Source organism: Rhinopithecus bieti, unplaced genomic scaffold (assembly GCF_001698545.2).
Source record: "Rhinopithecus bieti isolate Rb0 unplaced genomic scaffold, ASM169854v2 scaffold_15133, whole genome shotgun sequence".
Taxonomy (NCBI): Eukaryota; Metazoa; Chordata; class Mammalia; order Primates; family Cercopithecidae; genus Rhinopithecus; species Rhinopithecus bieti.
In genome coordinates, this window is record NW_016808815.1 from 2,044,729 (window position 1) to 2,057,463 (window position 12,735).

Below are 12,735 nucleotides of genomic sequence, written 5' to 3' on the forward strand. Positions count from 1 at the left end.
AGTTCATTAGTTAATGAGATTTTAAGCTTGTTGACAGATATGAGCTTTCTTAGATTTTCCTTTGAAATTCTTGGACCCATCCAAGGAATTCCTTAGTGAATTATTGCACAGTAGTTTTGCTTAAGTGAGTTAATGTTCTACATTTATGTGCTTCAGCTCAGTTATATATTTACTTTTTTTGTGTCTTTCCTTCAGGGCATTGATCGGCATTGAAAGATACTTGAAAATTGTTGGTTTTGGGGTTTTCTTGTACATTTAAGCAACAATGTAACTTGTAAACACATACAAACTCAATCATATTGACTGTTCCTCAAGGAATTAAAGTGTATGATTGCTCATTTTCAGGGTTTTTCTCCAGTTTATTCAACAATTATTGAGTAAATTGGGCAGCTGGTGCTTTAGTTACAGAAATGAATAGAACATGCAGATTGTACCCAATGGGAAGGGTGGTTGGTGGGAATGGGAGACGGGTGGGGAGTGTCTATTTGATATCATGTTTGCAGTTGTGAGCTTCATGTTTCCTCCGGATACCATGTTTTTTCAAATATCAGGGATGATTTTTATCTTTCACTAAACTTGATGCAGCTGATGAAAATATTGCTTGTTGCAGCAGAGCAGAATGACTTGTAACTACATCACCTGTGCTTGCTTACGGTCAATTCCTTTGTGACTTGCATAATAAGATAATAAGCTAAAAGTAGACCATATGTGAGATTCCTCAGGCTTGCTCAGCAAACTAATGACATCCTTGTTCATATTTACTTGAATTTAAAATGTGCTATATCAGATTCAAATACCTCTGTTGGTCAGATTATCAGATTTTCATGATAAGTAATTTTCCTATTGATTTTCTTCATGTTATCTTGGCCATAAGACTTGATATTCACTATATGAGAGCATTTGTGTTGTCTTTATAAATTGCAAGGTGACTTTTAGGTTTTAATGTAGGTAATTAAGGTGATATATAAAAATAAATTATCACTTTCATGTCTAGAGCCCACAGTTTACTAATCAAGTGGGAAAACAATCAGGGGTTGAATCTTCTCCCTTTTTTTTTTTTTTTAAACATTCTGTGCTAGGAAAAATCCCTCTGAGGCCCTTGTCCCTCCTCTGCTTGGCCTAAAGCTCTTCATTCTTTAGTACCCAGTAGAAATCTGCCTATTCCATGAAGCTCTGTCCTGAAATTTGTAGTAATTCCTCCTACTGAAATATCTTTGGGCCAGGCGCAGTGGCTCACGCCTGCAGTCCCAGCACTTTGGGAGGTCGAGACTGGTGGATCACCTGAGATGGGGGGTTCGAGACCAGCCTGACCAACATGGAGAAACCCTGTCTCTACCAGAAATACAAAATGAGCTGGGCATAGTGGCACATGCCTGTAATCCCAGCTACTCGGGAGGCTGAGGCAGGAGAATCACTTGAACCCAGGAGGCGGAGGTTGCGGTGAGCCCAGATTGTGTCATTGCACTTCATTCTGGGCAACAAGAGTGAAACTGCATCTCAAAAAAAAAAGAAAAAGAAAGAAAGAAAGAAAAAAGAAATGTCTTTGGCATTTTCAGTCTCTTATATACATTCAATAAATTTGCCTTTAATAAGATTTTCAGTTGAATTGAGGTCACGACCGTGGCTGGCATGCCACTGGAGCCATTAGTAGGGACTCAATAAATTGTCCTACTCTGAGCCTGAACATTGGCTGTGAATTTGTGATTGTATAACTCACAGGGAAGGAGATGCCAGTGGAAGTAGCAATGTTTGTTATTTTAAAGGTTTGCTTTTACTTCACACTCATTCCAGCGTCTATGCCTCTAAACCGACAAATCATATTTCTTTCTAAATTGCATTTTTCTTTGAACTATGTATATTGAAATCTTCCTATCCCTTGATTCAGTCACCTCATTCTCTTGCTGTACAAAGTATTTCACTGTATGGGAAAGTCATAAATTCCTTAACTAGTCCCCTAGGCTAATTTTAACAAGAATAATTTATAACTTCTAGTCTTATAAAAGGTAAAATAATAAGTATGAAAATAAATAGAAAATGACTTTCATTTGAAATGAAGATTTAGTTTTTCCCCCCTAATATAAGGCATTATGTTGGGAAAAAAAAGAAAAAAAAAAATTGCTTTGTTTAGAATTCTCTGTTTGTGGGAATAAATCAGGATTTTACTTGAATAAAACAGTAAAACAATATAGAATACAAAACAACTATTCCAGTTGTAATAATGTTTTTTCTTAAGGATAACTAGTGTGACTACTAGGCAGTGATATTGTTTTAAGACTCTGCTTTCTTTTCTTGTTCAATGAGAAAAGTAAGACAATTTGCTTTGTTGGTGTTCCCATATAAATCAAGTCAACAGATTTAGTAATAGGATTTCCAGTTTGATTCTTAGCCACCTGAGCAAGAGTGCCTCTCTGAGGAATCAGGGATAAAAATGATATATATGTATTTTTTAAACAGAAGATCTTTGTTTTACAGATACAGCTGAGATTTATTAATCCATTGAAAAATTTAAGACGTCTTGGAATCAAAATGGTAACTGATATCTTTTTGGACTGGGAATCATATCAATTTAGAACAGAAGAAATTGATGCTGTGTTTCATGGTGCAGTTTGGCCCCAGGTAAATCTCAATTTCTACATCTGCCTGTGTGCCTTCTGCTTTTTCCTTTATTACTAATTCACCAACATGGCTACCACCCAGACATGAATGCTTACCTGGGTCTTTTCTTTTACATCGAGCCCTTCTTTCTGGAAGTTTTTAGAACACTTTTCTTTGCCTTCACTACCACCTAAAACTCAAGAGTTAGTTTCTGCTATACCATAGCATTTACACTTAAGGCTCAACTGAATATGAATGTGTCTCTTTAGCAACTGTAACATAACTTTTTTTTTGAGACAGAGTCTCGCTTACTGCAACCTCAGCCTCCCAAGTAGCTGGAATTACAGGCATGCACCACGATGCCCAGCTAATTTTTGTATTTTTAGTAGCGATGGAGTTTCGCCTTGTTGGCCAGGCTGGTCTTGAACTCCTGACCTCAGGTGATCTGTCTGCCTCGGCCGCCCAAAGTGCTGGGATTACAGGCGTGAGCCACTGCGCCCGGCCTGTAACATGATTTTTATAGCACCTCACATAGCATTGCCTCTGGCTTTTGACAAGCGTGAGGGAAAACACACAGGTGTTTCTATTACATACTTCCTATTTTGATTTCTCTGGTTGTAACCCCTTGGTGATGATAACTGGTACAGGTATAGACTGAAGGAGAGATTTGATTTTAGGAAATGTTTCTAGGTGTTGGAGGTCCCAGTCATTTCCAACACTCTGAAACCTAAAATACCATTTCTTTTCAAGTGTCTAGCACTTCCATGCATCACCTTTGCCATTTTTCCTATGTAGATGTTCTTTTGGATCTCTTTATACTTTTTCTTATTCTGTCATTTGGATGTTAATCTCTGTCCCTTGTCTTTTTCATCCTCTGCTGTGATTTCTGTGCTTGTTATTTGTGGTTTTTCTGTAATTTGGTATATGTATTTGGTATTCTGTTTTTTACTTTGTCTCCTAGATCAGCAGGCTTGGATCTGAGAGTCAATATTCTCCTACTCCTCTGCTGAAACTGATCAGTATCTGGAGCAGAAACGCAAGGTATAACCTTTCTTTTTTCCTTCTTTAAAAGGGACAATGTTTTAGATGAATCTGGTTAAAGCAGTCCAGGGAACTAATAATGTAATTTATGGTCTTTCCGTACAGTGAACTACTTTTGATACAGTTAAAGAGAATGAGACAGCTGAGTAAAAGCAAGGAAAGATCTGAAAATACATAGTTTAAAGAAAAATATAGCCATGCATGGTGGCTCACGCCTGTAATCCCAGCACTTTGGGAGGCAGAAGCAGGATTGCTTGACCTCAGGAGTTCGAGACCAGTATGGACAATGTAGTGAGGTCTTGTCTTTACTGAAAATCAAAAAATTGGCTGGGCATGTGGCACATTCCTGTAGTTCTAGCTACTTGGAGGCTGAGGTGGGAGGATCACTTGAGCCCACAAAGTCGAAGCTACAATGAGTCATGATCATGCCGCTGCATTCTAGCCTGGGAGAAAGCGAGACCCTGTCTCAAAAAAAAAAAAAGATAAAAAGATAAATTGCTAGACAATATATATAGTGTGATACAGGAAGGTATGTGTCTGTGTATATACATATGAAATGAAGTAGAAACTGTCCAGAAGGACACTTGAGAACTATTAACAATGTGGCCATAGCACGTGGAGGTTTGGGTGGACCAGAGCAGGGAGAGGAGACTTTTCATAATACATCTTTTGGACTGTTTGAATTTTTTACAATAATTAAAAAGTAAAAATAGGTAAAATAACATCTTACAAAGTAAAGAAAATTTTAGAGTATGTATTACAGCTAAAACTGATACTTTTTTGGTAATTTTTACAGTTTGATTAAAACTTGAAAATTTTAAGTATTAGAGTTGATAGAGATGTTCTTCCAATGTATGTAATAATTATGTCAGCAGTTTGATTTGGCCTGGCATAGGGAGAAACAGAATGTGAAACACACCAGATAGTTATATCATCACATAAGTATTATCATTTTCTGCATGCTTGCTTAAAAATAAATGCTGACTTGTAATTGGCATTCTGTGTGTTTTTCCCAGTTCCCACTGAAAATCAGGAAAACCTCACAAGCTTTCTAGATTTTCTAGACGATTGTCTTCTTTGTGAAACTCAATCTAAATGTACATTCAGCTCTCATGGTCAGAAAAGGTTTTATTATTGATTCAGTGATGTTAAAATCATAGTCTTGGTTTTTACAAGATTGGAATCATACTGTATAACTGGCTTTTGATTTTGTTTTTTTCATGTATCTTTATGTCATGAATATTTCTTCATGTTATTAGTCTTCAAAAACAAACCAAAAACCTTGACATTGTCTTCCTCAGGAAAACTTGTCTATTTTACTAATAGTAAGGTCTCTACATTTATTCCCCAATTTGATGCGGCAATTTTATATCTTTATCATTGGACATTTGTAAGCGACACTTCATAGGCATACTTGAGAAATGTTGTATGTAGTTTTGTCATTTCCATGCAAATAAGCCATAAAGGACTTTCATCCAGGAAGACTTTACAATAGAGACTCATTTTCATATTCTTTGGGACCTTATTCAAGGTATTGAGCCACATTGTTGGATGCCACTTCATTCTTTTCTGCAATTTCTCATGTTTTGGTTGGGTAAATAGAAGCCACATAACAATGGAAGAGTTAGGCAGCAGAACCTTTTTTTTCCTTTTATACTTAACACTCACCTGAAAGAAATCTCTAAAATTGTTGACTTCCCTTGGAATCCACATAGCAATAGATATGCATATAAAGTTGTGTGTAGAAGAATTAATGAATGAATATTTCAGAACCCCTTCAATGGGAATGTTACTTTTTAATAAAAAAAAAAATTAGATTTTGAAGTGTAGTTCCTGTTTACATAGTGTCAATTAGAAATTAAAACAGATTTTTCATCTATAGAGAAGTCTAGCATTTTACTAGCTTATAAGTAAGTTTAAATTTTCTCAGAAATTAGGTGAACTCAAGACAGCAAAAACTTACTAACTAGGGTGAGCATATACTTTTTTGTCCACATTGAAAAACTCCTGAGGATGAGAAGAGATATAATAAATAAGTCAAAACAGCCAGTGTAAACCGGGACTGTCCCAGGCCCCTTTCTTAGCTGCTCTGGTTCTAGTCACTGCAGCCCCAGCATAGCACAGTCTCTTCTTCCTGCATACTCCTTCCCGCTCTGTAAGGCCCTGTCATCACATACTGCCTTTGTTGTTATCATCTGTCTTCATAACTTATTATCCACAGCTCCTTCAGGTCAAAGACCGTGTCTCATTTATTACTCCACAGAGGGTTACACATCTTCATCCATGTGTAGTTGATGATCATTGCATGTTGTTTGAGTGATTGGAATTGCTGATTGAGCCATGCACGTTAGCATGTAGCATGCTCGTTGTACTGTGGCAGCAAGTTACGTTGGTCAAGGGAAAACGGTTTGGTCGCTGGGAAGTTGCATTGTATCTGAATGGGCTCTTGCTAGGACTTTACCTGCAGTTGAAAGCAGTTCTCTTCCCTTTTCTGCTAGAAAAAGTTTAAGACAACAAAACAACATAGTGATTTAAGAGCACAGTATCTGAAGTCACACTAACCTAGCTTCAAATCCTAGCACCACTGTGTGTTCTTTTGGTCAAGTTGGCCTCTGAGCCTCAGTTTCATCACCTGTAAAATGGGTATAATACCCATTTATTGGTGAAGACCCACTTCATTGATAATAGAGGTGATAATATATAATATAAAGTGCCTTGTGTAGAGCCTGCCCGTACTATGCACAATATTTGTTGGACAAAAAGATGTATGAATATAACCTCTTAGAACTTTTCTGTCAGTTTGTCAATGCTAAGTATGTTAAAGAGCTCAAGCTCTTCCCGCCCCCCGACCCCAGTGATGATGAATTGAAAAAGGCAAACTATCTGAATTGTTTCTGTTTGACCTTCCTAGTAATTGTTAGGATTGCATTTCTGACTGAATCAACTGCTGGTTTACCCTTGGCTGGAAAGCCTTTGTCTCTCTGCCCTTGTTGGTACATTTGCCTTAGGAAAGATATTTATAACTTTCATGTGAGTCTTTCATTATTGGAGATGGATTCATCCCCGTCTCCCAACATTGAATGTTCCATATCCTGATCAATAAATGTTTGTTTGGTCTATACTCCTAACTCCTATGTTCTAGTACATAGGGTTTTATGTGAGTATTTAAACATTCGCGTTCTAGAAAGCTTGTAATTGAAAAGTAGTCTGTTTTCAGTAAGTCTCTTTTAGAAAGAGCTTAGACATTGGAGTTAGATTGTGATTCAAATCTCAGCTCTATTATTAGCTCAGTGGCTTCAGACAAATCTGTTTTCTCATCCATAATGTGGGGATAATGATACTACCACATAGAAAGGTTGTGAGAATTAAATGAGAAATATATATAAAGTGCCTAAGTAATATGTTTGTAAGGTAATACTTAGAATTATTATCCATCGAATTTTAGATTTAATGTAATTCTCCTTTGAATAATCTTATTAATGTGGATACACACACACATATGCATATATATTTGTTAAACTCATGGTGAAAATTCATATGGACATGTTTTTAGAAGTGAACACATTGAGAATAAGATGATTACTACAATGTTTTTTCTTCCAGGTATTTCCCTTTGCTGGCTAAACAGAAGCCTGGGCGCCCAGAATGTGATATCCTGACCAATGTTTTTGCAATTCTCTCAGCAAAGAATCTTTCTGATGCCACAGCTACTATTGTAATGGACATAGTTGATGACCTTCTTAACCTTCCAGATTTCGAGCCCACAGAAACAGTTTTGAACTTGCTGGTAACTGGATGTGTATACCCTGGCATAGCAGAAAACATAGGTGGTATGTATGATGACAAAGCAGATAATTCTTAGACTTCTGATGTAGCAATTGTTTCCTCAGAAGAGAAAAAAGATCAGTATAATCTGACTCACTTGAGAGCATATGCTCATAAGTTTCTTTTCTCTGGGAACTAATACTAATTTATATAAACTGAATTTTCTTTGCAGTTATAAGAATAGATTATTTACTCTTCAAGAAGTCTCAACTCTCCTCCAGGAAATTATGAAAATGATTTCTACTGTCATGTCTCTACATTCTTCTTACCATATTATCCCAAATAATTCCCTTACTATTACCAAAAAATGGTTTAAATAAAGCCTCAAAGGTCTCTTAAATAAGTTCTTGATTTAACTAGTAATATAGCTATTTTAAGTAAGAAGAAAGTTGTTTATTTAGAATCAAAATTTAACTAAATGTTCATAGTGGTTGAGTGCTTTTCTTATCATCATGAAGATTTTGTACAGTTATGCCTTAAGAGAGTTTATTAAAATCAAAACATTAATCATTATCTATTTCAGAGTCTATCACAATAGGAGGAAGATTAATTCTACCTCATGTACCTGCAATTCTTCAGTATCTCAGCAAAACCACAATAAGTGCAGAAAAGGTGAAAAAGAAAAAGAATAGAGCACAAGTCAGTAAAGAGCTTGGCATTCTTTCAAAGTAAGTGACATGTTGATACTTAAAAGATAACATTACCATCCTTGGTTTTAACTTTTTAAAAAATTACTGTCTTGACCAGGTGTGGTGGCTCACGTCTGTAATCCCAGCACTTTGGGAGGCTGAGGTGGGTGGATCACCTGAGGTCAGGAGTTCAAGACCAGCCTGACCAACATGGCAAAACCCTGTCTCTACTGAAAATACAAAAGTTAGCTGGGCCTGGTGGTGGACACCTGTAATCCCAGCTACTCGGGAAACTGAGGCAGGAGAATCGCCTGAACCCAGGAGGCGGAGGTTGCAGTGAGCCGAGATCGCACCACTGCACTCCAGCCTGGGTGACAGAGTGAGACTTTGTCACAAAATAAAATAAAATAAAAATTTAAGAAATTACCTTGTTTTCAGGTGTTTGAACCTGGCAATAAGGAGCTAAAATTTTTTTTAGTATTTTGAATCCCCTTTATTTTAAGTTAATGCAGAATTCCCTTTCTCTGCTGGAATACTTACTACAAACCGTTCATAGCATCTGCCTTTGTTTAATAAAATTAAGGGGAACAGATTTTTCAAAATCCTAAAGTAGACTAATAGATTTGTTTGTTTAGCCTTTGTGTATTTTGAGTTTTGTGGAATTACAATTTTTTACTCTTTAGTGTAATGATAAAAATAATTAACTTGAAAGAGCAGATTGTTCTGTTTTTTGTCAGGAAGATCTCACAAGGGTTTTTAAAGAGTCTGTTTGGCAGTAGACCTAGGAGTCTGTTGTGATTTTGGTAAAGGGAAACGTTGATAAACCTGAGTGCAAGAAACAATTCTATCTTAATTTTAAATTGACCATTACAAGGCTTAGTTGTTGAAAATATATTTTTTCTGTTATTTAAAACAGTATCAACAAAAAATGATCTGTTCGAATCTTCTAGAAACTTCTTTGCAATGCTTTTTAAAATACTGTTGTATTTCTAAGTTATGCAGAATGGGAAATCATACTAAATACACTCATTAAATTTCATCCCAGGCTATGTGGTAGTAGAAAGATGATGAGAAGAGATTAGGTGCCAGAAAGACGAGAGTTTAAAAGACCTGCTGTACTTCTTTCTAGCTGTGAGACATCAGTTTCTCTGAGTTTCAGTTATTCTCTGGGCATAATGAGGCTGACGATTCCTATATTGCAGGGCTATTATGGGTGTTAAATTGAAATACTGTACATAAACCCTTAAGTCTGGGCACTTAAAAATGTTGTTTCTTTGCAAAATAAAGCAATTACTAATTGCCAAATTACAGGACTGGAGTTCACTCTAACCCACCTATTCACCTGTTTACTGTAACCCACACAATCAGATATTGCAAAATAAATAGAATAGTAGCCATGAGCTTGGTGTTGGAGAGGGTTAAGAGTGAGCACAGCTAAGTAACTGAGGTAAACTTTTTATACATGCACACATACCTAAAAGCTAGCTGTGTATTGGAATGCTAAAACTGTGTCTTTAGTCACTGATGTTTTCTACAAAAGTTTAACTTCTTAGAGAAATATTCCTGTATATGGTCCTTACATACTTGTTTTTTCCTTCTTTAGGATCAGCAAGTTTATGAAAGACAAAGAACAAAGTTCTCTACTCATTACGCTTCTCCTTCCATTCCTCCACCGTGGCAATATTGCTGAGGTAAAAACTCATAGGACACTTACTCTGTCTATAGAGTGGCGCTTTATCTCTAGGTTCACTTGCGAGCAGCACTTTTACTGGCTAGATTTTGTGATGCATTTGTCCCAAGGAACTTAAAAGACTTTATATAGAAATACAAAAATTAGGCCAGGCGGGGTGGCTCACGCCTGTAATCCCAGCACTTTGGGAGGCTGAGGTGGGTGGACCACCTGAGGTCGGGAGTTCGAGACCAGCCTGACCAACACGGAGAAACCCCATCTCTACTAAAAATTCAGAATTAGCCGGTGGCACATGTGGTGACACATACCCGTAATCCTAGCTACTCAGGAGGCTGAGGCAGGAGAATTGCTTGAACCCGGGAGGCGGAGGTTGCTGTGAGCCCAGACTGCGCCATTGCACTCCAGCCTGGGCAACAAGAGTGAAACTCCATCTCAAAAAAAAAAAAAAAAAAAAATGAATTAATTCAATAAATAAAATTTAAAAATGAGAGGGAAAAGCTTAGGACCAGACACTAGGAATGGGGGCAGGCAGGCAAGAAAAGTGGAGACATCATCATCTACAACAATAACAAAGTACTAGCCCCTTTGTTTCCCTTGTTTAGCTTCTGATTCATTTCAGGCATTTTTCTTTCTCTAACAAGCCTGGAACCTAAGAAGTGCATTGTGTAAATTTTTTATTTTTGAGATGGAGTTTCACTCTTGTTGTCCCAGGCTGGAGCACCATGGCACAATCTCGGCTCACTGCAACCTCCGCCTCCTGGATTCAAGCAATTCTTCTGCCTCAGCCTCGAGTAGCTGGGACTACAGGCGCCTGCCACCACCCCCAGCTAATTCTTTTGTATGTTTTGTAGAGACAGGGTTTCACCATGTTGGCCAGGCTGGCCTCGAACTCCTGACCTCAGGTGATCCGCCTGCCTCGGCCTCCCAAAGTGCTGGGATTACAGGCATGAGCCACTGTGCCCGGCCTCATTGTATAATCTTAATTGTAGATCACAGTGGCAAAACGGAATAAAAACCAGACTTTTAATATTCAGACACAGCTAAGTGTTCCTGATATGATTTGCAAACCACAGTTCAGTCTTAATTAAGAGTCCTCCAGTGGCTCATGCTCATTTGTCAGACTTCAGTAGTGATACTAAACATTTCTCACCACACAGTTGTTCAATTTAGAAGACCATAGATCTGTAGACAACCAGAAGTGTATACAATTGGTCCTCTGTATTCACATTTCCACATTGTGGATTCATCCAACCATGGATGAAAATATTTGGAGAAATAACAATATAATTATAAAAATGATACAAATTTTAACCAGCTGGGCATGGTGGCTCATGCCTGTAATCCCCGCACTTTGGGAGGCTAAGGCAGGCAGATCACGTGGTCAGGCGTTCAAGACCAGCCTGGCCCATATAGTAAAACCCCATTTCTACTAAAAATACAAAAATTAGCCGGGCATGGTGGCATGTGCCTGTACTCCCAGCTACTCAGGAGGCTTAAGCAGGAGAATCACCTGAACCCAGGAGGTGGAGGTCGTGGTGAGCCGAGATCATGTCACTGCACTCCAGAATGGACAAAAGAGACTCCACCTCGAAATGAATAAATAAATAAAATCAAAATAAAAATGATGCAAAGTTTAAAAATGAAGTATAACAACCATTTACATAGCATTTACATTGTATTGGGTATTATAAGTAATCTAGAGGTGACTTAAAACATACAGAAGGGTGTGTGGGTAATATGCAAATACCATGCCACTTTATATAAGGGACTTAAACATCCTTGGAGTTTGGTATTTTTTGGGGTTCTGGAACCAGTCCCCCTTGGATACTGAGGGACTACTGTACTTCAGCAAGCTCATTTTCTTGTATCTTTTTTGATTAGACAATAGAAGAAATTATGTTTCAAAACTACATATATTGCTTATTAGAATTAAAGGAAGAAACTGGTTCACACATTCTTAAGGATTTTACATCAAATTAAAATGCTAAAACTTTTAAAAGATGATAAAATAATTTTTCCAATTATTACTTTCACATCTTATTTGTAATTGTTTTCTCTGTTGTAATATATTAAAGTATAATTTGACCAGTTTATAACTTACTGAAATATGACTTCTCTTCATATTTCTTCTCAAGGATACAGAGGTTGATATTCTGGTGACAGTACAAAACTTGTTAAAGCATTGTGTGGACCCTGCAAGCTTCCTCAAGCCTATAGCAAAACTTTTCTCAGTTATTAAGAACAAACTGTCAAGAAAATTGCTTTGTACAGTTTTCGAGGTCTGTACTATTCATTTTTACTCCAAATCACCCTTTTTTAAAAAATGTAATTATGACTTATAAACCATATTAGGGGCTTTCTTCATGCCAGGGTGATGTTTTTATACGAATTTGAGTGGGGACAGGGAACTGAGGGGAGGAGGGCAGAAAAGTTAAGGTAATATACTGTTTTCTTTCCTTGCAGACTCTTTCTGATTTTGAGAGTGGGTTAAAATATATTACTGATGTTGTCAAGGTAAGAAAGAAGGGTTCTGTTTGGCTTCAAAAGTATTATCATTTTTGTTTACTTAAGATTTATATACCTTCATTTATATAATTTCAATGACATTTCTTATAGCTTAACGCCTTCGATCAAAGACATCTTGATGATATCAACTTTGACCTTCGCTTTGAGACTTTCCAGACGATCACCTCTTATATTAAAGAAATGCAAATTGTGGATGTTAACTACCTAATTCCAGTTATGCATAATTGTTTCTATAATCTAGAGGTAAGTTATTAGAGCAAAATTCATAAATTATTTTTTATTGGTCTGGTAATACAGCTGCCTAATACAATGACCTAATCTTTAAATTTGTTTTATGAGGGGGGACAAAAGTTTTTAGGATTAAATTTCGTTATGTGAACAATCTTTTGTCTGGCAAAACACTTATTCTCATGATTGGAAAGGCAAATA

The 12,735-nt window shown here is 37.0% G+C and overlaps 1 protein-coding gene across 1 annotated transcript in view; it reads left to right on the plus strand.

The window, feature by feature from the left end:
- Window positions 1–12,735, plus strand: part of UTP20 (UTP20 small subunit processome component) — a 109,336-nt gene that overhangs the window by 53,430 nt on the left and 43,171 nt on the right. Inside the window, 8 exon segments of the mRNA XM_017887242.1 lie at window positions 2,473–2,616; window positions 3,557–3,636; window positions 7,240–7,466; window positions 7,985–8,129; window positions 9,694–9,781; window positions 11,916–12,059; window positions 12,244–12,294; window positions 12,397–12,549. Of these exon segments, the coding sequence (XP_017742731.1) occupies window positions 2,473–2,616; window positions 3,557–3,636; window positions 7,240–7,466; window positions 7,985–8,129; window positions 9,694–9,781; window positions 11,916–12,059; window positions 12,244–12,294; window positions 12,397–12,549 (1,032 nt within the window).